At 31.5% G+C, this 26,476-nt stretch overlaps 2 protein-coding genes across 2 annotated transcripts; one reads left to right on the forward strand and one right to left on the reverse strand.

Moving 5' to 3' along the window:
- Positions 1–1,850: 1,850 nt before the first annotated feature.
- Positions 1,851–10,106, forward strand: LOC145598032 (protein BREVIS RADIX-like). The gene is made up of 6 exons (XM_081654321.1): positions 1,851–2,300; positions 4,854–5,021; positions 8,369–8,769; positions 8,912–9,041; positions 9,134–9,468; positions 9,622–10,106. The coding sequence occupies exons 2-6, from the start codon at positions 4,905–4,907 to the stop codon at positions 9,698–9,700; spliced, it is 1,062 nt and encodes a 353-aa protein (XP_081510447.1). The 5' UTR covers positions 1,851–2,300; positions 4,854–4,904; the 3' UTR covers positions 9,701–10,106.
- Positions 10,107–10,186: 80 nt separating this feature from the next.
- On the reverse strand, positions 10,187–15,813 carry LOC145599088 (mechanosensitive ion channel protein 10-like). Its single transcript, XM_081655500.1, has 6 exons — positions 14,717–15,813; positions 11,890–12,226; positions 11,627–11,750; positions 11,203–11,496; positions 10,921–11,123; positions 10,187–10,794 (listed from the first exon to the last, which is right to left on the reverse strand). Exons 1-6 carry the CDS (start codon positions 15,684–15,686, stop codon positions 10,524–10,526), a joined length of 2,199 nt encoding a protein of 732 aa, XP_081511626.1. The 5' UTR covers positions 15,687–15,813; the 3' UTR covers positions 10,187–10,523.
- Positions 15,814–26,476: the final 10,663 nt, after the last annotated feature.

A 26,476-nucleotide genomic window follows, 5' to 3' on the forward strand; every position in this document is an offset into this window, starting at 1 on the left:
TACATAGTACAAATGTACAATACAAATGGTAGCAACAATTAATGAACGATGCATTAGGAGCTGAAAATACATATGTGTATGGCGTAACCAAGTAAGTTGAATTGTAAATAGACGATTAATGTGTAGGCTAGGCAAATGAGAGATTAGGTGAAGATAAGAGATAATGCATGAAGAATAAGCTATGGTGATAGGTCAACAAATTATTAAAGATCGATCTTAACATCAGTGTGAAATCCTGAATGTAGCTTTATATTTACCACTATGTTTCTTATTTGTCAATCAGCTAATATAAACAAGATAATAATTAATAAATGTTTACCTTTCTTAGAAATAGTAATTGCTACTTTGACTATAGGGCCATGTCGTAGCTAGGTACATATATATTTAGTATCATGCAAAGGAATGATTGTTGTTTGGTGTTGACTATTTTTTTAAAATAAGTCTTGTAACAACTCCATAACAAGCTTATTAATTGTGTGTTAGGTCAATGTTGTTCAATACATAGCAATAACTCAATCATATAAGGTGTAGTTAAAGAATAATTTAATTGGGGCATTTTCCTAGTTCAATTTGATGATATAGCTAGATCTTTATAAGTACATTATAGTATATATGTAGGGTCTCTTCTCATACGATTATTTTCAGTTCAGTTCAATCCAGCTCTAATAAGTTCAGTGCAATTCAGTTTAGCTCTAATAAGTTTAGTTCAGCTCCTAATTCCTTCTTTTATAAAATATTCATTTCAGTTAAGTTCAGTTCAGCTCTAATAAGTTCAGTTTAGTTCAGCTGAGTTCAGTCAATGAGAACAGGTTACACTATTGTATACTTGTTAGATATATTTTGTATGAAGTAAATATATATTCTCTTTTTTCTTTTTATTAGAGTTTCATTTCTAACATTTATCAATGGGTCTCTAATAAAAGGACGGATGGAGTATTTTTTTTTTCATCAATCTTTTGATTACATAAGCTAGCTAATTAATAAAAAAATCTCTTCAATTTTTGTTACAATTAATAAAAAATGTATTATATCTAACTAGTTTATATCTTATCTACATAATTGAGTGCTTCAAATTGCACATTAAACTAATCATTTTTAACTCCATATACAAATAGTATTTATATATCATAATGTCTCCCACCTAATTCCTAAATCATTTTTATTATTTTGAATTAACATTTCATTCTTTGTCAAACATATTGAAATTTAACATTAGTGGTCCATATTTTATATAAATTGTTACACCAAAAATGCAATGATAAACCTTTGCTAGCAAATGCCATGATTTATCATGATCACATGATATATCTTTCTTCCCAAATGATTATACTTCATTATTCTAATCAAATAAAATAATAAGGTAGAAAAACAAAATTAAATAAAAATAAAATGATGGGAATGTTCTTATTCCATCACCTGTCAAATTAATTCACATAATTAATCAAGAATTACATTTCTTTTTAATAAAAAGCCGTAATTTGCTAATTTCATCAGGGGGTGATCACAACAAATGAAACAACGACACGTGGAAACTTACCCCACACGCTAGTTAATATAGACCTCCTGCAACCTCAGAACGACCAAACTGGGCCCATTTTGCTCCCTTTTAAAACTTGGGCCTGGCCCATCTGTCTTCATTTCCCTAAACAAACAAAATATTAATAAATATGAAATTACATTATTACCCTCCTCAACTTTAACGGCTACCGTCAAATCCACTTTCAATTTAAAGAATTAACGCCAACATTTCCGTTAATTAACGCCGTTATCCTCCCTTATTTAAATACCTTCACTTCAACTAATTTCTACTCTTCTTTTGTTTGTTTCTTCTTCTCTTCCTCATTCTCTCTCCTCCTTCCCACTCTTGGCATCATCATAATTTCATTAAATCCTTCTAATTTTTTTGAACGGGATTTTCGGAAAGCGCAATTTCCAAGATTACATGAAATCATTTACGATTTATAGAAATATATTCTCCTGATTTTCCTTCTACTAGTATCCTATTTTTCTTAAAACTATATTCATATGATACAACCGGTTGTACAATAAAGATTCTCATTTCATCGTCGAGGTAGCAAATTAAATTACGACGTCGTTTTCCAAGAAGACAAAAAAGGGTATAGCGTGTGCGGAGTCATTTTCGTCCTTCATAAACAGTGATCTGGTTTGATGGTTGTTGCTCCAAATTAAGCAGGAAAAAAAAAAAAAAAGAATTGAAGAATTTTCAAGATTAATTATATTTTTAGTTGTTTGGAAGAAGAAGAACAAAGGCGTGATTCGTAATATCACTATTGTTGCTGGTAAGTTTTTTATTTCTTGGATTATTATGTCATCAAGTAATAATGTTGTTGGTGATTTGTTTTTTTCTGGGTTTTGTTTGTATTGAAGAAAATGAGGAAAAAAAAAGCAATGAAACAACATTAACATATGCTGGAATAAGATAAAAGGGGGAATGAGGAAAATAATTGGATTGGATTTTAGTTTTGTCTTTAGAGAAGAATCTTCACTTAATCCCAAAACTAAACTTTTTTATTAGTATTACTGTATCAATTAGCTAATTGCATTTTTCAACATATTGCGGCTAATTGCTTAACAGTTAGGCAATTAAGGGAAGGTGAAGAGTCGAGTTGGCGGGTATTGATAATGTTGTTTGTATGTCAAGTAGTAGAGTGTTATTCTCTTGTTTCAAAATTGGATTATAATGTGCTAAAAAAGTGAATGATGGTTTATAACACAAGTTAAAGGAGATTCTAATGTCTTTCATCTAGTTTGAGGACAACTATTCAATAGAACAGGTAAAGTGTACATAAATACCACAAAAGAAAAAGCAAATTTGTCTATTTAATACATATAAATAAATAAATACATTTATTATTTCATGGGAGTAATTTATTTGCAGGAATTAAATCAATTTATTAATTTTAAAAGTTGAGAGGTGAAAATTAAGGAAAAGAAGGGAAAATTAGTAAAAGGATGTGAAATTTCTTTATAAGGGAAGGTGTAGGCTAAAGCATCCACATAGAACTGATAAACGGACCACTTTCAAAGCACACTTCTTAAATCTTACCCCCATTTTTTTAATTTTTTTTTTTTTTTTTTTATCAGTCTTCAATTAAAAGGGTTCTTCTTTCAATTATTGGCACTTCATTTTTGTTTTGTTTTGTTTTTAAATAATTTGAGCTTTTTCCCAACTCCCTACAAACAATCTCTCTCTGATCCCGAGATTGCTCTTTTTCTCTTTATCTTTTTTTTCTTACTCATCATTCTCTCTCTGACTCATTCTTGGAATTACAATGAAAAATAAATTATTAAAAAGATAAAAAAAAAAAAAAAAAAACATTACCTGTACAATTTTATTAAGAGAACTAGAGCAACATTTTTGTTGAGAACTTGTACCATTGTACATTTGTACGTACACCTTTATTTGTTTCGGGTTGGTTTTGAATCGAATAATGTCACACATATCAAATTAGTAATTTTAAGATTAAAACCCTTGTTCAAGGCTCTACATTTGATTTGTCAATGGGGTTTGTATTAATGAGTTTTATTAATGGACCCTTTTGGGCTTGATTGACCCCAAGGGTGGAAAAGACTCTTAATAAAAATAATGTGTTCATAGGGTTTGAAAGACTCCCGTTAAGGTAGGATAACCTTAGTACGAGTCAAATTTAAATCGAGACACTTGTCATTAAAATTATATACTTGTCATTTATGGAGTGGCGAGTGATTCAACTAAATGTAACGATAACAATTTTCTTGTTAGACAAGACTTGAATCCTAAATATTGTCTGTACCGAAAAATTTAGGTTTTATGTTTATAGATTAAGAATTGAATTGATGAAAAAAATTGATTTGAAAGAACGTACTAAAAACGGTCCCAAAATAATGAAGTAGTTGCATTGTGAAATTTGTCTACGTAAGATGAACTGGGTCACTATTACTTTGTATCGTATGAAATGGCCTAATATGGGCCAAACTATACCTTGACAATTCATCCACTTTCGTCTTTGTAATTTATTAGAAAGAGGTAAGCACATAATTTATTAATTATATTTGTCTACCTATTTAATTTAATACGTATATTTTGAGGGCAAAATATCATATATTGGACCCACCAAATTGATAATGATACTTAACCTTTGGACCCAGAAAATTATGTTTACAAGGTTCTTTTTTTTAATTTTGTGAGTAGATTGAATAAGAGCTTTTTAAGCTTCTTTTTTCTTAAATTGACCATGTTTGATTTTGTGCCAAAATTAGGCAGCGGAAAATCTTTACTGATTATTATTCACATCTTTTTCTTTAATTTGGATTAAAGCTTTGCATCAACATCTAGAATGATATTAGCTTTCACCTTAATATTGGATTTTACTTGTAAAGATACTATGTCATCAATTTCTAGAAATGATTTTGTTTTCTTTATCATAGAGTTTTGATATATGAAATAAGGCATATTACTCGTGATAGATTATATACGCAAAATATTCTGTACTAATTATTCTCATTTTGACGAGTAAGCTCTATAATATATTTAAGTCATAAGAGGAAAAGATTCCTTCCTTACTCTTTTGGCAAGTTTGAACCTTTGCTTAGCTTATTCATAATGCAAAATTTTCTAAAAAGCCCATTCTTCTTCTACATCCTCTACGTGTAAAATTGGCAAAAGCCCATAATATTCTTATAGTGTTAAACACTTATACCAAAGTAATGATTCATCTAATCAAACCTCTTATCAAATGACACGCTTATCTACCTACATGCTATATATACATACGATGTTACCATTCACTTGTTCCATTCAATTAGTAACGTGACACTTAAATCTAAAAGGTACTTATTCAATTACAATGCAGGTGTAATATCAACAACGACAATTGAGTAGGAGGAGGAGCGAGTAAAGAAAGATGTTAACATGTATAACGTGTGCGAAGACAGACGAGAAGGGGGAAGACGGAGGAGGGCGTGGAAGTGGGAATGCGACGCCAAACACAAAGGAATCTGTAAAAGGCATAACAGCACAGGTATGTAGTTGTAGTTTAAAATGTTCTTGGTGAGTAGTAATTTGGTAGAAGTAGTACAGTACAAAATGTTGGGTTGTTAGTTGATCAATACCATTCCATATGATACTTGGCTTTTTGGCAGCTTCTTTTTCCTTGATTGTGAAACCATTACTTAAAGCTCGTTTCCCTAGTTTGTACTGTCACGTGCTATTTGGGGCATCAGGATTTGAGGGGGACCAAAGAATGTTGCAGAGATATAACTTAAAGTTGAATTATGCATTTTTTTTTTTTATTACTCCCTACAATTTTACACCTATGCCCCCTTATATTTTTTTTTTTTAAAATAAAAAAATTTAATTATTTTTAGGTTAACAAGTACTCCTACCTTTTTTTTTTTTTTTTTTATTCATTACAAGTACTCTGTAATCTATATATTCATAGGAAGTATAAAGAACGGAGTAATTTAATAATTTATATTCAAGTAGTTCAAATTAAAAAATGTTTCGAAATATTAACAAATCAAGAAACAATAGACATACACTAAACCGTTTTTTTTTCATTGATGAAAGTCTTTTGAATTACTAATTACTATACATTAGTATCATTTGCTACTTTGTATAAACTAACTTTAAATTGGTAGGAGATCTAAAATAAATAAATAAAGAAAATAAAAGAAAAGAAATGAAAAAAAGAGTTGACTCTGAAAGAGTCTGTGTTTTTTTTTTTGCATCCGGTTAGAAAAGAGTGATCATACAGTATCTGCTTGACTGCTACTCTAGCTAGTAGCTTAGCTATACACGTAGAGCATACTATATGATAGGCATACAATATCAGACTATTATTAAATGTATAATATATGGTCTATGTTGAATACGTAGTATATTAATATGAGTAGTCCAATGGAAAAGCATTATTAAGATTACTGTAATAAGTTATCAGCAAATCAGCCATACAATTAATTGATGGAGAGGCTGCAAAAAGACCTTATAATATAAATTCTGCAGCTTAGATCTTAGCTAGGTACCTAGACTTAGACAGTTAGACCCTGCTACCAATTACATTACATCTCTATTTAAGCATGGGTTTGGTCTAGTCACTCTCAACCCCTATTTATTTTGTTACATGAACATCTAATGCTATTTTATCATAGATCACGACCCCTTCTTTTGTCTTTGGGTTTTAATGCATGTGGTTGATGTGAAGAATTGATATGCTAAATATTTTTAAGCCCTTCAATGTATTCCCTTCGTTCATGAAAGAGGGTTACGTTTGTCACTTTAGGTGTTCTCCTTTAATGGTTATGTTTCAATTATTGTTTTTTTTATACATTACTCTCATTTATACATATTTTTCATGCTAATGGCTTGTTGGATAACAAATTTTGTTTTTAAGGTATTTGGAAATAAAAGACAAAAATTGTTCAATTTTCTAGTTCACTCTTCAAAATCAACTTACAAAATAATTATTTAAAATCATAATTGTGGTTATATTAATAAAATTTAAATCAAAAGGTCTTACAAAATGTGGTAATGTCACTCCTATCGAATCTTCTTGAACAAACAAATGAATTATCCACATTGTAAGTTCGTAACCCTTTCATAATAAATTCACATTATTTTTTACTACGTATTTATGTAATGGTAGGCTGTAAATAGTAATCTGTGGATTGTGGAGTACACATTTTGGGATAACAAGGCTCTCATATTCTTTGCTTAAGAGCTTGGAGGTTCGAATCCTCTTTAAGGCTTTCGAATATTTAACGGATTTTGAATATTTTATACATAGTGTTTTGATCAATTATAGAAGACACTAGTGGTTTTGATCAAAGTATATAAATTATCTTTCTTTTATCTTCATGTATTATACCATAATTACATTACTTGTTAGTTCATGATAGAATCATTTAATATCAACTGAAATTCTTGCTAGGTTGTCTAAAAATATAAATTGGTCTGGTTGTACCAAACATAGCTGTAAAAATCCGTAGAAAAGTAACGCCAAATTGATTAAAGATTTGCAAGTGTCTTATAATATGACCCACTATAGAATTCTTGTCCACCATATATGTAACAAATTATCATAATACTATTGAGTATATATTGAAATAAAGGGAAAGGAAATTTGGTATGGTCGCATTTACATTAATTTTTCATTGCTACTACATAATAATGGACTCAAAAAGAAGAAGAAAAAAATGAGGAAAAATTAAAAGTGATCCCTTAATTTCTTGAGCACATTTTAATTTTGATATTTTTGTTCCTATTTTATACCTTTTTTTAAAAAAAAAAATAAATTGTTATAAAATTATAGTTGTTGGAAAATACAGTATATAAAATTACAAATTCATACAAGTACTTGTATAATCTTAAACATTGAGCCTTCAGCATTGCAGCCTTAATCATGTATGAAGAGTGCAGTGTATAGTTCTGAGTTACATTGCAGCTATAACTGTTGCTAGGCTCTTATACCAATACAGAAAGTCTGAAACAATTTCTTGTTAGTTTACTGAATCAAGGGTAGATGTAAATTGCTGGTAAAAGTTTTTAAGAGATTGTACAAACTACCCTTTGGCCAAATTTCAATTACATGTACTGGTGTTTTTGCCTCATGCATTAACTTGTTAAAACAAATTAAAATGATCCTTAAACAATATCGAGTATGCCTGTAAATCCGTATTTGACCACCCTTCTTTGTTTAGCCAATATAGTCATCAGTATGGCTGAGTTAAATCCATCAGCAAAGCCTTGAGTATCATTTACTGTATAATGTTTTCTGTTTGAGTTGGGTAATCTACCCACTATGTGGACTTAATGTTTTCCGTCTTTTGAATAGATGAGCGCAGCACTTTAGGAGCAATACTTGGCTCATTTCATCTTGAGCTGCCAAAATCTGATCAACAAAGCAAGAAAGAATAAAATTGTACATTGGTGTTATAATGATGCTTGATAATATATGTTTGAAATACATGAAATTTGAGCAAATTATCAAAACAAACTTAGATCAATGTACAAATTTACATCGATATGTTCTTGTCCAAACTCAATAATGATTGAGTTACGTTTGTCCAAAACTTTGTTCCTTGTTTCATACTTCATATGTTGTCAATGTTGGCTTTTGTCAATACAAGGTTTTTCTTTGAATCCTCACTCCTCAGGGCTTTTCAACCTCCTTGTCTGTAGCATGATTGCTGTCTATTTGTTGTTTTATTATGTTCATGTAAATATGATTTTAAAGAGGCGGTCTTTCTCTACGTGACACCAATTCACATAATAACATCCATACTTTTGAAAGACACCAAAAAAACATATTCCATCAGTTTGTTTTATGCCTGAAGTTTTGGCTCTAACTTTGATTACAATGACTTGCAGATAAAGGATATGGCGTTGAAGTTTTCTGGTGCTTATAAGCAGTGCAAGCCCTGCACAAGCTCCGGTGATTTTAAGAAAGGCGAGAGGTCATACGTGGAGTATGATAGTGCTTCAGAAGGGGGCCGGTACTCTTACATGCAACCTGGAAGCTCAAGTTCAACGCCTGCATGGGATTACACTAGCAGCATGCATCATCGTGGTGTAAGATCACATTCGAGGTTTGCTGGTGGATATGGAGGTGACAGAACTCCTGGAGGAAGAGATTCTATTGCTGCTAGTGATTTGGTGATAGAGGACGAGGATGAACCTAAAGAATGGATGGCACAGGTGGAGCCAGGGGTGCATATTACATTTGTTTCTCTTCCTAATGGAGGGAATGATTTGAAGCGAATTCGATTCAGGTATGAACTTAGATCAACCTATAAACTCAATCTTATTCAAGATTGATTATGTCAAAAGATAAAACAAATAGTCCTGTTTCAACAAGTTTTGTTCCAAGTGGTTATCAGCAGTGAACTAACATCGTGTATTTTCTTATTAAAGCCGTGATATGTTCAACAAATGGCAAGCTCAAAGATGGTGGGGTGAGAATTACGACAGAATCATGGAGCTTTACAATGTCCAAAGATTCAATAGACAAGCTCTTCAGACTCCAGCAAGATCAGATGATGAGGTACTCGTCCATTAAAATTTGTCAATTGTTTGCTATTCTGAAATAGACCGTCATTTTGATGTTATACTAATGCTGTATTGAATTAATTACAGGCCAGAGATTCCACTTACACTAGAGTTGGATCCGTGATGGAGAGTCCTATGACTAACAAGGAGTGGATACCGAGAAATTACTACCAACCTTCAAGTAAATCATTTTTCCCACCCGAGCCTTCAGACCATGGTTACAATGCAGGATCAAGTGCTTATGGCATGGGTGCCCAGCATATGGAACCATCACGGACAACCACCTCATCTCGAGATGATGTCTCAGTTAGCAACGCCAGTGAACTTGAAACGGAGTGGGTTGAGCAAGATGAGCCAGGGGTGTATATTACCATCAGACAGTTGGCAGATGGTACTAGAGAGCTACGGCGTGTTAGATTCAGGTAACTAATCGTTTGATCTTTAACCTTCCATTATTCTCAAAAACCTGTCTAGTTTATATATTAGAGGAATGCAGACTAATCTAGTTTCATGACTTCAATACTCAATGTTCTTGGATCTACGCGATCTCTAACTTTGACATATGTTTTATGCAGCCGTGAGAAATTTGGTGAAGTTCATGCAAAGATGTGGTGGGAGCAGAATAGAGAGAGGATACAAGCTCAGTACCTTTAACTTATTTTTCCCTTAAATTTTTTTCCCCTCGTTTAGAGTTGAGGCAAAGAAGGCTTGACATTGCATAGAATGCAACTTCAGCCTGAGTTTCGCGGATCAGAAAATACTCGTACTAAGATATGGATCTTCAGCCCACATTACAGATCATACAGAGAAGCATGTTCATATTACATATTTTACAGCAGTTGAACTTGATATATATCTTCTCTGTAGTGTCCCTCCCAGTTGTTGGGGCTGTTTTTATTAGCTTAAGAGTTAAGAATACTAGTAATTGGGGCTATTATGATGTTTTATAATGCCCCCCTTTTGTTTTCTTATCATTTTTCATCTGTATTTCTTTCCCCTGACACCTTCAGTTTCTGAAAATTCGTTCATTCTTTTTATCCGATTTTGGTGATTCGGCTTAATTATGTTCCAGAATACCTTGATCAAACCTTGAAGTTCCAAGACTTCCAACAATATCAGAATATTCTTTTGTACAAACAATGAAATCAAAGCCACACAGCGAAAGTGTGTTTCTTTTGAAGATATTTTAGGAAACATAGATAGATCATATAAGCATCTTACTTACCAGATTTTACTCGAACTACATCTTCATTTCACTTCAAGTACTAAGCTAAGGTATGGAAACTTGACACTATTTTCGGCCAAAAAAAACATGAAATTTTTTCATAAGTAGCCAAGTGTGACACTTGAACACGTACCTGTGTATGACACAAGTAAAGCCAGAGCAAGTACCAAATAAAGCAAATGTATACCACTTTTGCAAGGTTTTCAGAACATGGAAATGAATATACATAACACACCATTATAACATGGGATATTAAGATGGTGTTGGCTTCGGCGAATTATTGATGTTGAACTGAGTAAGGTGGACCTCTTGTGGAAGAAGGTGATATTTGATATTAAGGCTTTCAAAGTTCTTCTTAAGCTCCAATATAAGATCAGTTAATCGAAGGTTTCGTTCACCAATGTTTTGGTGGTTGATAGTGTGTTGCACACATAAGGCCATCTTCATTGTGTTCAGATCTTCTATATCTTTTACTATGAAACTATGTTTTGAATTCCAATGATTTGGCTTGCTGTCAATGTAACTGCACAAAACACCGATATTAGTCATATTACTGATATTAGTCAACTCAATTCAGTCAATCAGAACAGGCCCTATGACTATTCAAGTGTTAGCATAATTATATATAGTCCTAGAAGAGCAGCCTTACCCTTGTGTTGCCTTCTTGAGCGCGTTGATGGATTCAATCGGAGTGGAAGCATCAATGGTGAAAGGAATTGTATCCCACATTTCGGGACTTCTGTAGAAGTTACTGATTGGCTTGCTTAAAAGAGCTGAATTCGGATAGTAGATCTTCTCCATGTCATACCTCAGGAAAACTGTGGTTAGTATGTTCATCTCTTCTACAATCATCTGCAATCACATAGGAACATAATCTCAGTAAATCGCGACTAAAATTAGCAAGATTAGCATATAAAAGAGACTAACATACCTGAACTCCATCGACTTTGCAACGATCTCCTATGTCGAAAGGGTGCATAACAAACACGAAAATGATGCAATCGAAGATAGTTTTACAAGTGTTATGAAAGATGACACCAAGGACTACCATTTGTGTGATGACAAATGCGACTACTTTTGGTGTTGCTAATCCCATCAACAAGAGAAACACCACAAAGATTACCACAATAACAATTGCTGATGCCATCTTGTGAAGCTGCTGCACTGCTGTTTTCGTGTCGTTCAGTGAATGTGCTAGAGCCTTTCTTTCGAAATAAGCTCGTACCTTTCAACCATATATAGTCATGTAGGTACTCATCAGAAAATCAACATATACAGTCCAATCTTTTGTCTTAAATAATTTGTATAAGCTTGCATTTGTGTAAACATATATAGGACTATATATATAAACTTACCACCCAATTTCTGAAAGAAGACTTGGTGATTCTTCCTGTCTCAAGTGCTCCTTCGAAAAGAGGGAATATAGCATGAATCTCATTCCTTTTTAAGAATCTTGCTAAGTCCTCCTCCTCAATGTACCTTCAAAATAGTAAATTTTTAATTTAGCATGGGAATGAATTCCATCTATATCATTGTACTTTACGAGTCCCTTTTATACTAGTACGTGACATTATTTTTAATGAAAGGAGGGTATTATATATAAAACTTAAAGACTTACTTGGCACCGCGTTTTGCAACGTTTCTAAAGATGCGTTTAGCGGTAGTTCTAGCTTCCCATTCACTAGTAATCTCAGATTCAGCTTTCCCAAATTCATCAACTGTCTTCGAAATCGTAGACAAACTAGAAGATCTAATGTAGTTCATCAACCTCTTTAAACTCCAAATCGACGCCGGACTTTCCTTGCTTAGCTCCCTAAGCTTCTCCATGTCCAATTTTCTTGATCCATATTTCTTTGATCTCATCATTTCCTTAGCATCCTTCCATTTCGTTGGCAAAGATTTTGACACTTGTATTGGTTTATGTTGTTCCCAAAGTAATTCATCCATTGGTGGACCTAAATCATATCAATAACAATTCAAATTCACATTCATTACTTCACTAACATCTAAGTCATGTATTTTTTTTTGATGCAAACATCTAAGTCATGTATTTTTTTTTATGCAAACATCTAAGGCATGTATACTATTACTACTAACTAACATATAAATCATGTTACATGCAAATTAAGGGCCTCAAACTCATCATCACCAACTAGTAATAATAACTAAATTGTCCATATACCAATGTCACATGTCACACTACAATTGTGTCTCACGATAGAATTAAGTTGTGTGGAATCAGAGACGGATCTTGAATTAGGGATCACCTTCAAATAAATTTTTTTTTTGGTTTAATTAGTTAGTTATTAGACTGAAATAAACCTCTTTTACATATAAATTGACGTGTGGTCCACAATCAGATAAGGGTATTCGTCATCTATACTATATAACATGTCACATGTGGAAATTTAAAATGTTGTAGCACGATGGTTGATATTATTTGTTTTATTAAGCAAGATATTATACATTTAAGTTTTATCTCCTCCTATATTTTCGGCCAAGATCTGCTATTAGCCCGACAGTTAGTTAAAACTAGCTAGAACAATAAGGATGTGTTCATGTGGACATGTCATTTTCGTATCCAGGAGAAATGCCGAAAGCTTCAATATGTCGCAGTAAGTGGGAACTGCGACATGCCAATTTGTCCAAATAATTTGGACCTAGCATCATAGCTGTAACAATTTATACGCCTAATAGTGGACTTTGGATTTACCTATATACTCCGTACATCATTATGTAGCACATACAAGCGCAAGTGCGCTACACCGACGAATTTTAATTACTCACCCAGCCATGCAGTTCATCTTTGTACATGCAAAATCATCATCATAGCCACAGAAATTATTTGTCGGATTTTTAAATGATAGGCCACATTTTATTTTTATGTCATACAAGTGGTTTAAAGTACAATGACGGGTTACTTTCTAAAATAAGCACGTAGCATTTATTTCCACCATTCCTTTTTGTTTTTTACGTAATCTAATCTGAGCGCTTCCCCTCATTTTTTACATATGCTTTTTTATAGATTATATAATGTTCTAGCTTTACAAAAAAAGGTGTCATTCATTATTATCTCCCAAAACTTCCCTATAATTAAAGTAGATATAGAAGAAGTAGAATGTATTGTCAATTTTAAATTAGAAAAAATATTCTCATTTTTAGTTATTTCTTAACCATTATGCAAGTCAAAGTACAGTAGAAAAACTACAGTCAAATTGAAGAATGCAAATGATGCAAGTCAAAGTACAATATAACAATCTAAAAACACAGAGTAATTAAGTTCAAAAGTACTAACAAATTTCATGAAGCAAATCTAAATAATAATAACAGAAATAAGAAGAAATTAAAGTAAGTCATAAAGTACTGAGTTTAGAATGTGATTCTTATTAAAACAAATTAGGTATCAAATCAAATAATTCTCCCTGCCTATTCATATTACTCCATTAATAAGTACATGAGTAAAATGGTTGGCTTAGATTTTCACTTTGTTTATTAATTGGTTGGTTGATAAGCATTCAAACACTTGGCTAGTTGGCTTATTTCAGGTCAAAAAGTAGTGTAAAAGTTGTTGTGAGCAATTGATTATAACGTGTTACTCGTATCATCTTTTTTTAAGCATTCTTTGCCTATTTTGAATGTTTTAGTAATCTTGCTTAACTTAATGTAATCAATCAAATCAATTTATATTAAGAAACATATTATCCTTTCTTTCAAAAAAAAAAAAAAAAAGAAACATATTATCTAATTAAACACAAGATATTTGTCACTTTCTGAATATACTCTTCTAACTTATAAACCTTAATTTAACTTACTAAGAAAACATCATTTTTGGTGTCATTATCTTAAATCTAACAACAAATTTCTAAGTAGATTTTTGTATTGGAAAATAAAATAAAAATTGCATCAATATTGTTTATTAAACTAGACCATGGTTCACAGAAACTTGGTACTTTCCTCGTATAAGATTAAATCCTGTTTTTATATAATTTTTGTAAAGGGTCTATGTAATTATGTATTCATTAAAAAAAAAAAAAAAGTGTATGTATAAATCCATCTTTAGTTACAATAAAATTAGGAACAAATCTAGTTTTTTTTGGCACATCTTAAGTGCAACAATAGTAAGATTGAGTAGTTGATGAATTGTTTTAATTTTAAATACAAAAGATGATATTATATTGTATAATTATTAAGAAATGTCTTTTTTGAATCACAAATCAATATTAAAAATAATTGTTTTAGAGTACTTCCTCCAATCCTTTTATTCTAAAATCTTTTCACGAGACTAAAAATTCAAATAAAGTTGGAAGATGGAATTGATTAAAAAAAAAAGTTGGAAGATGGAATATAAGAATCCTATGGAGTACAATTGTACCAGATAAATATTATTTTTGTAAGAAAAATATAAGATGCATATAAAAATTAGCAAAAAAACAATGAATAAGAACCTGAGAGTGCGTCAAGTATGTAGTGATGAAAAACGCTTTCCTTCATACGATCAAAGTAAGTCCTCACATGAAAAGAGGAAGCTAGGGTCTTAACCAAAACAATCTTAACCAACCATATGATTGCACCAACTAGAACCGCGACTAACAATTGAGACACCCTCTTGACCACCTTGTTATTTTGGTGCACTTGAGCATCAAACATACAAGTCCAAGCTAATAACACAAGTGCTAACCAAATACAACTTTGTATACTCTTCCTTAACCCATACACAAAGTACAACACCTTTTCTCTTAACATGAAATTCCTCTCTATCAAAAACACCAAGAAGCTCACTAGCCACCCCGAGCAAAGCCGGCCACTAAACACTACCATCACCATTAGGCACCATTGCCACGGCCTTAGACCCATCATGGGGTAGTCCCTAAGGGTCTTCACCGTGAAAGAAAGGATCAAACAAGTCAATATAACAAAAAATATTGACCATTCTCCTACTCTCCTCCACTTAATCTTTCTCTTCTTTTTTTTAGCTTTGTGATATTTTTTACCTTCACTTTCTTTCTCCTCCTCTTCCTCCTCCTCCTCCTCCTCCTCAGACGAGGAGTAGGAGGAAAAGTCCGTACCACTATTACCACCATTATTACAATTATTACTAATTTCTTCTTCCCAAATAGTAGCTTGATCTCTATCAAACTCGTCGATGACATTTATTTTGGGAGGGAGGTTAAACTCAACATTTCGAGACTTAGGTTTAGAAAAGCTAAGACGACGTAGGGTGGCTCTCTTTCTAAGAGTATTAGTTGATTGTAGGGCGGGTGGCTTTTTCTTGTCACCACGTCGATCAATATTATTGATATTGCCATTGGCATGGTCGGAGTCCACGGATTGACCGCCGTTACTATGACCCTCGGCCATGAACACAATGACTTGATCACCACCACCCGCATCACCACCACCACCACCACCATCCATCTCTAGGAGAGCTTAGCTAGCTTTTATGGTTCGTTATTATGAAATTGAACCAATAATATAATAATACTAGCTAGCAAACTTTCTTTTAAAGGTCCTCCTTGTTACAACTCTATTTTTAGTGGGTCACTTAATAATATACATTGACATTATTTATACAAATTTGTTGTCGGGCATATCATGTATAAGATACAAGCATACAACCAATGGTGTCACTCTCATCATGAAATAAAATTAAAGTAGAAAAAGCCAATGTTCTCACGATTTGTTATTTTGTGGTTGATAATCTCTTTAACATCTCGTTCACATATTTCGTACCCCGTAGGTTTATAATTTCACAATTCTTGTTACTAGTATAAAAGATGTATACAATCTAGCTTATATGTATGTGCTTAATTAGACGAATCAGTTGGTCGACATTCATGTTTTCTTTCACTTTAATTAAGAATTTCATTGATTTCACATTGTACCTAAGCTAGATTCAATTCCTAGAAGGCTAGAATATATATTAGGATTTGTATTGACTACTAATCTCCACGTATTGTGAATTTAAAGAAAACATGCGTGCACCCATTACAGTCACCAGTAATTTATGCCCCGTCATAACTATTATAATCCTTGCTTTTAAAAATTCTTCATATTTCTTTTTAAAAGTTCGTATAAGAAAATTCTCTCTTTTACCCTCACTTATATGAGTCATCCCAACATTTGCATATACACAAGCCCACTTTTATATTATTAATTACTTTATGGTGATAACTCTAGTATATACAATTTTCTCTTCCCTGCTCAAAAATTAAAAACTGAGAGAGACTAAATTTTCATTTCCTTGATTAACGTCGTATTTGTAAGTAGATTGATCAATGAGAAACAACGTACCATCAAATAACATTGAATACACGGCTTACATAATATGAGAACCTCCATTTTGGGCGCCTTAAGCTGAGCATGATTCCACTTTTTTTTTTTTTTTTTTGAATATGATGACATTTCAAATTTGAATGATATCTAAAAAATATTTAACTAATAAATTACAATATAATTAGGGTTGTAATTTGAAGATTATCAACAAAGTGCATTATTTTACAATTAAAGTTCAAGAATAAGCAACATAATATGTTCGTACAATCTAGTTGTACAATGTCGTTTTCCGTTTTTTAAAGATTTGTTTCCTTCATCATTAATGACCCCCAATAAAATTAGAATCAAAATAATTGTTTTTTTTTTTTTTTTTTTAGAAACCAAAAATAATTGTTTATAAACAAAGCAATCTTGTAATTTTTCAATTTGTCTGTATGTTTTCTTCATTATTAAAGATCTGACCCCCCCCCCCCCCCCCCAAACCCCAAAAAAAAATCTAGATTCAAAAAAATTCAGCAAATACAAAGAAATTAAAACAATCTTGAATTGATATATATGTTTGTAAACAATTACAATTACTATCTAGTTTTTTTCAAGTAAGATTAACAATTTATTAAGTCAAGGATGATATTGTTTATAAATACATACATGGGTCTAGGAAGTGTCACATGCATAGACAATAATTTCCCAAACTTATTTGAATCCGATTGACACTAATCTAGTAAGATGTTGTACAAGTGCAACAAAAAAAGGAGTATAGTCCTCTAGAGTAATCTATATGGCTATGCAATATTATGCATGCATGTCATCAATCTAAAAAAGTACGGAGTCAAAAAAGAAGACAATTAATTCGAGTATAATTATTTTTTTGATACTTGTAATAGTTATCATAAAAAAGATTGCGTATTTCACGTTATTACAACGAGAAACAAATTGCACAAGTATTAATCAAACCTTAAGCATCTCTATAATAACAAAAGTAAAATCTTTATATTAAAATCAATAATTTGCATTATAATTTACAGAAGTTTTGTTCAATTCAATAATACTTGTACAACATTATGAAAAGCAAAAATAGTCTTGAATGTTCTTGATGGATGCGTGGATGAAAATTGTCAACTTTGAATAGAAGGCGCAGATAGTGCACTTTATTTGTCTTCTGATAGGCTGATAGTGCGAGACAGATGGAGATGCACCAACTAATTAATTATTGACAACGTAGTACTCGTGCTCTTAGCTTGCTCCTCTTCTACCTAGGTCTCAATTAATATTGGTTCATCACTAAACAATTTCTTAACATAACAATCAAATTAATCCTTTCTTATTAAGATTATAATTATTCTATCGTTTTCGATTCAAAAGACAATATCAACGTGATTGTCATAAAATATCTTGTGCAACTATTGTACTTCTATATTCATATTCATGTAAGGTGAAACCAATTACCCGTTACCTAATCAAATGATGTCAGCGTAATTATTGTTATGTACACGTGTTTTCATCGTAATTATATACAGTATGTAATGTCGGATTTTTGTTTCATAACAATATACAAGAGTACAACGATCTTAACCCTTTCAGTTGCTTGTATCATTTAATTTTAAGATTACTCAATCATTCACGATTCTATAAATATCAATGTAATTATCAATTTCGATTAAGATATAGATGTATTTCATCGAAAAGATCTTTTCAATTTAATAGAGTACTAGCTTTAACATTATTACTCTATCATTATTCTCAATTCAAAGAATATTAACATAATTATTTATTTTAGATGTATATGTAAACGTATTTTTGTCCTTATTACAAGAGTAATTTTTCCACACAAACTACAGCTGAACTGTACTCTTGCTTATCCACTTCAAAAGTTCAAATATGTGGTTTATCACGTATGTATTGCTTGACTGGCACATATTAATTTTGCAACAATAATTAATATGGCATGAATTTCTCTACTCTTCATTTTCAAGTCATCATCTCATAATAAAAGTGTATCCACTTTACCTATAAGGCCTATAACAATTTATTATCAATTCCAACATAAAGTTATAAAAAACCAAATTCTTGCATGTCCAGAATTTCAATATGACAATGTTTAAAACCTGTAAAAACGAATGTTTATATGTAGCTAGATTGCTAGAGGATGAGGTATATATATCTTCTTCAATCCGTTTCTTAAACCATTGTCTGATCTTCTAACCTGTACGCACCATGGGCGGATTTAGGGGGGGTTCAAGGGGGTTCATTGAACCCACAGATTTTTTGGAAAAAAATTATAAGTTTTAATTTTTTTTCTAAAAAAAACAAAAAAAAAAAAAAAAAAAAAAAAAAAAAAAAAAAAACAGGGTTAAAAGAGATTTTGTGAGGTAAATAATCTGTTGAGTAACTTTGGCGCATTGGTTAGAGCTGAAAGTTAGACCTCCTCCCACCAGGTTACAACCATGTTCAGTTGGGACAAGAAAGGGAGGGGTTTGAAAGCTACATAATAAGTGTGGATGGATCTTGGGATAAGAAAACAAAGAGGGCAGGGATTGGTTGGTCGGTTATGAGTAATGGGCTAACAAGGACGACGGGGGAAGGAGGGAGACACGGCGCTGCTAACTCAGCCCTCCATTGCGAAGCTTGGGCATGCTTGGAAGGGATGAAGTGGGCTCAGAGACAAGGTAAACAGGGTATTCTTATCCTGTCTGATTCAATCACCCTGATCAACAACCTCAAAGGCGACAAAGGTAATGACTTGGAGATCTCGTGGACGGTAAGTGAAATAAAAGAGATGGGGGCATGCTTTAATAGATGTGCCATAATTAAAGTGCCGAGAGACCAAGTTAAGAGGGAAAATGATATTGCCAAGATTTGTCGTACGAGTAGTTTTAATTTTCCTTAGTTTTCTCTTTGTTTGTTCCTTTGCTATTGTCAAAAAAAAAAAAAAGTTAGAGCAGCGAGATACTTATAAGTCCTAGGTTCGATTCTTACTGTCCCCATTTTTAGTTTTTTTTTTTTTTTTTTTTTTTTTTTTTTTTTTTTTCAGATTTCAGACAAAATAACATTTAAAAAAAAAAATGTATATTGGGGACTTGGGATTTTTGTTTCATGTGAAGTATAATTTTTTGCAATAGAATTATACTTTAAAAGTAGTAGATTTATAAAAGTAGTAATGTTGTAACTAGTATAGACTTTAAAATTGAAAATAACAATTATTATATTGCTTATTTTGTGTATTATTGTAGATTGTAGAGCTTTTGTTACCAACTTACCATGAGTTTAGAGTCTTTTTGGTTGTTTTCAAAAAAAAAAAAAAAAAAAAAAAAAGTCTTTTTTGGAAACGTGCCGAGAATTTGCAAAAGTCCACTACTAGTTCTTCACCTAGTTCAAGGAATCCTCCGATTGAAGAAGATATTTTGTCTCCTATTGATGATGCGGATATTGAGTCGCAAAATTTGAACTTATGTATTGAATATTTAACTAATATATTATCATCAGTTTTTTTTTTTTAGATTTCGAACCCACGGTTCAAAATTCCTGGATACGCCACTGGTACGCACTATATATAAGGGATGAAGGAAGTAATATGTACTTTACTTAGCACGATTATGGTAGTTCGGGTGTGTAGGAGGAGAGGAGTGGATAAAGGTTATGATACTTCGTTATTGACACTATCTTTAATTTGTTACAATAAAGTTGTTATAGTAGTTGATTATTAATATTTTTAGTAACATATTCTTACAATATCTATTGAGGCATATTATGAGAAGTCTCACATGATATTGTTTTACATTATTTTAAACGTCCATTAAAGTCTCACATGATATTGTTTTACATTATTTTAAATATGTCACATGATAATGATCCTTGCATCGACTCACGGTAAAATAGATATACATTATTGGATATTTCATCTAAGTTTCAGAACATCTTAACTGACATTTGAAATGTATATATATACTTGTATAAGTTTTTAAAATTTTCATATAGTAAGTTATTGGACTTTGGACATACTCCGTATCAATTTTTGGAAATTTATATATTGAGTGGATGGACTTATGGTAAACAAACTCACTCAATACTTTGTACAACCATAAACTAATCAGCCTAGTAGACATAAAATGATATCAATGGATGTCATGGATGTCAATTCTTCCATTATCTTATAGCTTTTGGAGAAATTTAAAGGTTAATGGGACCAAGTGAGTGTTATAGACATAAAATCGTGATCATACATATTTTAAGGTCCCTTAACAAATAGTCATTACGATTAATATGTAGGACCAATCAAATTAAGTGTGGTCTATAAAGATCGAATTTATCATGGCAGACGATAATGTAAATGAGATTTAAAATTAAGGTAAAAGTATACCATCAAAATTACTAAACCAATGATAATCTTATAGTCAATTTAAAGCAAATCATCAAGTACTCCGTGGTCAATACTCATCAGTCATCAAGTATGGGACCTAAGGCATTTAAAGTTTGTTAAGAGTATTTTCACCTATGTACAATCTCGATTTTAAATTAGGAATTTACTTTTTGGCAAAGTCTACAATTATTTGGTTTGCATATCAATGGAATTGAACCGTATGTGATTCTCATATTAGATAACTTGTTAAATCTTACTAGATATCCGTATGTGATTCTCTTAACTAAACTTATAAAAGCTTATTTCAACTTATTTTAATTATAATTTGAACTTGGATAACCCTTATCATGACTATTTTTTCCTAAACTAAACTTATCTGAATTTAACCGAACCTATTATACTTGAATTAAAATATGTGAAAATAAGGTGAATAAAATAAGCCTCTGAAAAAAAAAAAAAAAAAAAAAAAAACCTACGGAAAGTCTAGCTATTTACTTTGTACGTTATTATTTTCCATCCTCTAAAATAGATCGATCTAAAATCTAAATTATTTCCTAGATCCACCATTATATTCACATTCCAATGACGTGTTTCTCTAATAAGAATTTGACCTAGTCTAGTACGTATATCCACTTTGTAATTTTAACCTAGGACTCACAAGTCACAATCAAAGTGCTCCATTATATTCATTTCAACTACGTGTTCCTCCTTCGTTCCTTTCTTTAATTTTTATTGAAAGTTATCACCTTTTTGCTAGAACTAGAATGAATGAAAAAAAAAAAAAAACTATCAATTCAAACATGTGAATTGTGCAAAGTACTACTACTCAAGTACTCATTGTGTGTTACACAATGTGCGCGGTCCTCACACCACCACTATTTGATCACTCCAAATTTAGATTCTTCGAAAGAAGTAACGTTAGCAATTAGAAGTTACTATTAGTGTTAATTAGCTATCATACTTTATAATGTGCTTTGAACATGAACATAGTCTCATCACTTTCCGTCTTCATGTCATGACATATTTCGATGTAGAGATTGAGTTTAATTTTTTGTAATGTTTTTGTAAATATAAGGATGTATGTGTTAGCTATCATCCTTTATAATGTGCTTTGAACACGAATATAGTCTCATCACTTTCCGTCTTCATGTCATGACATATTTCGATGTAGAGATCGAGTTTAATTTTTTGTAATGTTAGTTTTTTGTAAATATAAGGATGTAAGTGTTAGCTATCATACTTTATAATGTGCTTTGAACATGAATATAGTCTCATCACTTTTCGTCTTCATGTCATGACATATTTCGATGTAGAGATGGAGTTTAATTTTTTGTAAATATAAGGATGTAAGATAAAGTAGGTACTTTAATATACTACGTATAAATCAGGACTTCTATTAATTCTATATATAGCAATATATGTTTCAATGATAATCTCTTTTAGTATAGTGTGATGGATACAAGACAATAAAGAAAGCATTTATATACTAAATGGCCCCCTTTAGATTGAATATAGTGGTAGTGATAGTGGTAGTTGCTTTGTGATCCTAGGGTTAATAATATGAACTGCTATCATTTTGAAAGCTATATTTTTTTTTTTTAGATTTTTTTCCCGGCACAATCACCATACTAAGGCCCTGTTTGATTCACCTTAATTTTTTTGGTGTTTAGAGAGCCACAATGACGGGGGTGAGAATCGATCTCAGGATCTCCTGTAACCGGAAGGAAAACTCTAACCACTTGCGTTATCCTCACTCTCGTGCTGATTATACACTATGTTTGGGTAGTTGCTCCAAACTCTTGGTAGAACAAGTAGATGGGCTTTATCAGCTCAACAATAATAAAATTAAATCCCAATAGAATTTATGTCTCTCTTGGACGTTGAAAATTTTACACTACACCCCGGTGTAGCTTCTCCTACCTACACCCCCCTCCCCAAGTGACGTCATTTTAAACATATAATATTTTAAAACTGAACATATTTTATTAATAGTTGTAAATGAACATATAATTATTTATAATTGAACATTTAATTAAGGAGTATTATTATAGATAAAAATGTATAAAATTTATAATTTTTATACTTGTTATTGAAAATTTTAAAGGTAGCACACACTCCTTATTGTAATTGTAAGAATCATTTCCATGAAAACTACATACTATATAGCACACACTCTTATTGAAATTCATTATTAAATTTGTTAAAATAACTAATTTATGATATAATTGGGTGCTTTAATTAGTAGTATAAAAATGAACTTTTAAGTATATGCACATATTCATTTTAAAATTAATGCATTTACTTGTTAAAAATGAAATGATCATGAATAAGAATGAAAATGAACATTTTATCAATACGTAAATTAACATTTATATATTATGAAAATGAACATTTATCAATACGTAAATTAACATGTATCATCTATTAAAATATGAATGACGTTATACTAACATATAAATGAACATTTAACAAAATGAAATTGAACGTTCATAAAAATAAAAAATAAAAATTAAAGAAATAATAATAAATTAAAAAAATAACTACGAACGATAATCTTTGTTTCTCTTCTCTGAAACGGTTTCCTTCGCTCTGCAAACAAAACTGTAGAATGTACAGATATAATTTATTAGTTCTTCGATAAAAATTGCTAAGATTATAGTATAATACTTACATTGATTTACATTACTATATATGTAAATGAACATTATGAATTTCCTATATGATCAAAAGATTTCATAGTATGCATAAGTCAGTTTCTCAACTCACATGAATGAATATTTATGCATTTCATAAATGTGCATAACATATCATAAAAATGAACATTTTTTTATTTTGGCATATAAAGTCAAATATAAACTCAAATAGATTCAAATATACAAATGAACACTTATAATTCAGTATATGTTCATATATTACCTCGGAATTGTAGAAATATTAACATCTATACCATAAGTTTTAATATCTTTTAAAAGTTCTTAGTCTACAATAGGAGATTTTTACAATGACTATGTAGTAATAAATAAATAAATATTTGTATTAATCATTTTTTAACATGTGAATGATTGTATACTAATATATAAATGAACATTTATCAAAATGAAAATGAACATTTATAAATATTTTTTTTTTTAAAAAAAAAAAACCACTACGAACTAATTTAATTAATGCTTACTTTTCTCCAGTTTTTTTTTTATGTTCTTCTCTGAAGCTATTTCATTCATACTACAATAAAAAAAAAATGAAATACTTTATACTCAAAATTCAAAATGTACTTGTTCAAATTACTAGTTTTAAAACTAAAAATAGTAAATGTTCCTGTAACACAATTGCAACAATAAATTATAAAAATTAGGGTTTATACTCTTTTTCGAATTAAATATGAACAAAATCACTTACTCCTTTGAATTTCGACCTTGATTTGTTGAATTATGTATCAGTTGAACAACTTTTTTGGATAATTTGTCGCAAAGTTTGTTGAAAATTTTGGATTAGAAAATGCTGAAAATGGGTGTAGAGAGAGAAAATGCAGAAAATGGGTGAGGAGAGAGAAAGTGAAAAAAGATAAATGGTGGTTTGATTTTTACTGTACAATTGCAGAAAGTGGGTATATGAGGGAGATTGTTAAACGCATCGTTTAGAGTGAGGGTGTAGGGTGTGGTACCTACACTAGGGTCTAGTGTATAACAATTACTTGGACGTATGTCCAAAGCTGTAAGCCCTCTGAGAGCTTTAGCAACTTCTTTTTAATTGGCCCAAGCCCAAGTAAAAAAGAAAAGGTACAATTAATGTAAGTCACCCTTATTAGGTGTTTATAAAATTGTGTATGTGCCACGTATTTCCTTTCTTACACCCGTATAGTGCCATGTCATCATTGAATAGCCTTTAGCATCATGCCACATCATCCAGTGATGTTAATTAAAAATGCATACAAGGAGATTTGAACCCCAAACCTCATTGAATGGAAACCAAATGCATTACCATCTAAGCTAGAATTAATTCATGCTTTATTGATCAAAATTTATATATAAATACATACATGTATTAGAATGTTGAATAAAACCAAAAAAATCCAAAATAAATTATTATTGTCATTGTATTCTAATTTACATACTATACCCATGTTAAATAAATTAATAAGTCTTTTAAAGCTTCTAATTTAAAAATGAAATTATTCAAAGTATCACCTGGGGCAAAGCCCGGGGTCACACACTGTTAACATATTGTTAAGAGTTCATATACACAAAGTATTATCACAATCTGTATCTAACAAAATATGAAATATAAAACAAATTTAAATTGCAACTGTACTTTCAGAATATAACTTCTTATTGTTTAAATTGCCCCGTTCTCTTCACCTTTTTTTGCTGAACTGAAATTATTTTTACTGAAACAAAATTATATTTGTTGAACTTAAATTATTTTTACTGAAATTAAATTAATTTTACTAAACTGAAATTATTTTTACAGATTTTCTATTATAATTCTTCTTTCTTTAAGAAAACTGAATTTTACTGAACTGAACTTATTTTTACTGAACTGAAATTATTTTTACTGAACTGAACTTAATGTTACTGAACTGAACTTATTTTTACTGAACTGAAATTAATTTTACTTAACATTATTTTTTTAAGGTGAAGAGAACAGGCCCTAAGTGTATCTCCAATGGTAAACTATACTATCTTATTATACATAAGTTTATAAGGTGCTAGACTTTTTAGGTAGAAAACCTCCAAAAGTTAGAGTTAAAACTTATAAGTTATAACACATTAAAACTTGCCACAACAAATTAAAAATTTCAATACAAAGTTCATGTTTTAAGTAATATTTGCTTTTCGTTTCTTCAATAATGCATTATTAATTATTTAAAATAGGAAAAATTCACATTTACTACCAGCAAAAACACCACGTATCAGATTTACTACCTATCTAAAAAAATATTTTATATTACTACCACCCAAAATCCCTAATTGTAGAAATAACTACCAGTGACTAACCCCGTTACTGTTTCTGTTTGTGGGGCCCACAACAACGGCTAGTTGGGTTTAGCCACCGTTCAACCACCTTGCAGCCACCACTTCACTTCACTGCCACCCCCTCCCCCTTGCCGGCGCCGGCACGACCCCACCCCTCCCTTTCCCCCACCCCTACACAGCCAACCCATCCCTATTCCCGTTCTTGCTGCCCCCACTTTGACTCCCCTGCTCAGATCCACCACCCGCACCCGCAACCACACCTGTTTAAGCGTACCCACAACCCCCCAACTGCGACAACATCCAATTAATCATAATCCCAGCACCTCCAATCAAAGCAAGAAGAACCTGACGCATTTGAAGGAACCCACTAGTGGCAGCTCCGGCGAAGATTGAATTCGTTTTGGGTGGTTTTAGGGAGGTAGTTTAGGGCTAGGGATGGCCGAAAGGGTAGGGGAAGGGGAGGGGGTCAATTTCGGTGGGGGGAATAGGGAGGGGGTAATTTCCGGTGAGAGGGGAAGGGAAAGGGGGTGGTTTCCGTGCGGTTCGGGGTGGGGGTAAGGGCAGCAAGAACGGGAAAATAAAGGGGGTTGGCTGCGTAGGGA

Source organism: Chenopodium album, chromosome 20 (assembly GCF_948465745.1).
Source record: "Chenopodium album chromosome 20, dcCheAlbu1.1, whole genome shotgun sequence".
In the NCBI taxonomy this organism is placed as follows: Eukaryota; Viridiplantae; Streptophyta; class Magnoliopsida; order Caryophyllales; family Amaranthaceae; genus Chenopodium; species Chenopodium album.

What these genes read in the sequence shown, in the direction of transcription:
- LOC145599088 (XM_081655500.1), bottom strand. Translation starts at nt 15,686, where the DNA reads ATGGATGGTGGTGGTGGTGGTGGTGATGCGGGTGGTGGTGATCAAGTC. An exon ending in CTTCTTTCAGAAATTGGGTG is followed by an intron (nt 11,497 to 11,626) that starts GTAAGTTTATAT and finishes TATGGTTGAAAG; the next exon opens with GTACGAGCTTATTTCGAAAG. An exon ending in GCAAAGTCGATGGAGTTCAG is followed by an intron (nt 11,124 to 11,202) that starts GTATGTTAGTCT and finishes ATGTGATTGCAG; the next exon opens with ATGATTGTAGAAGAGATGAA.
- LOC145598032 (XM_081654321.1), top strand. Translation starts at nt 4,905, where the DNA reads ATGTTAACATGTATAACGTGTGCGAAGACAGACGAGAAGGGGGAAGAC. An exon ending in TTGAAGCGAATTCGATTCAG is followed by an intron (nt 8,770 to 8,911) that starts GTATGAACTTAG and finishes TTCTTATTAAAG; the next exon opens with CCGTGATATGTTCAACAAAT. An exon ending in CTACGGCGTGTTAGATTCAG is followed by an intron (nt 9,469 to 9,621) that starts GTAACTAATCGT and finishes TGTTTTATGCAG; the next exon opens with CCGTGAGAAATTTGGTGAAG.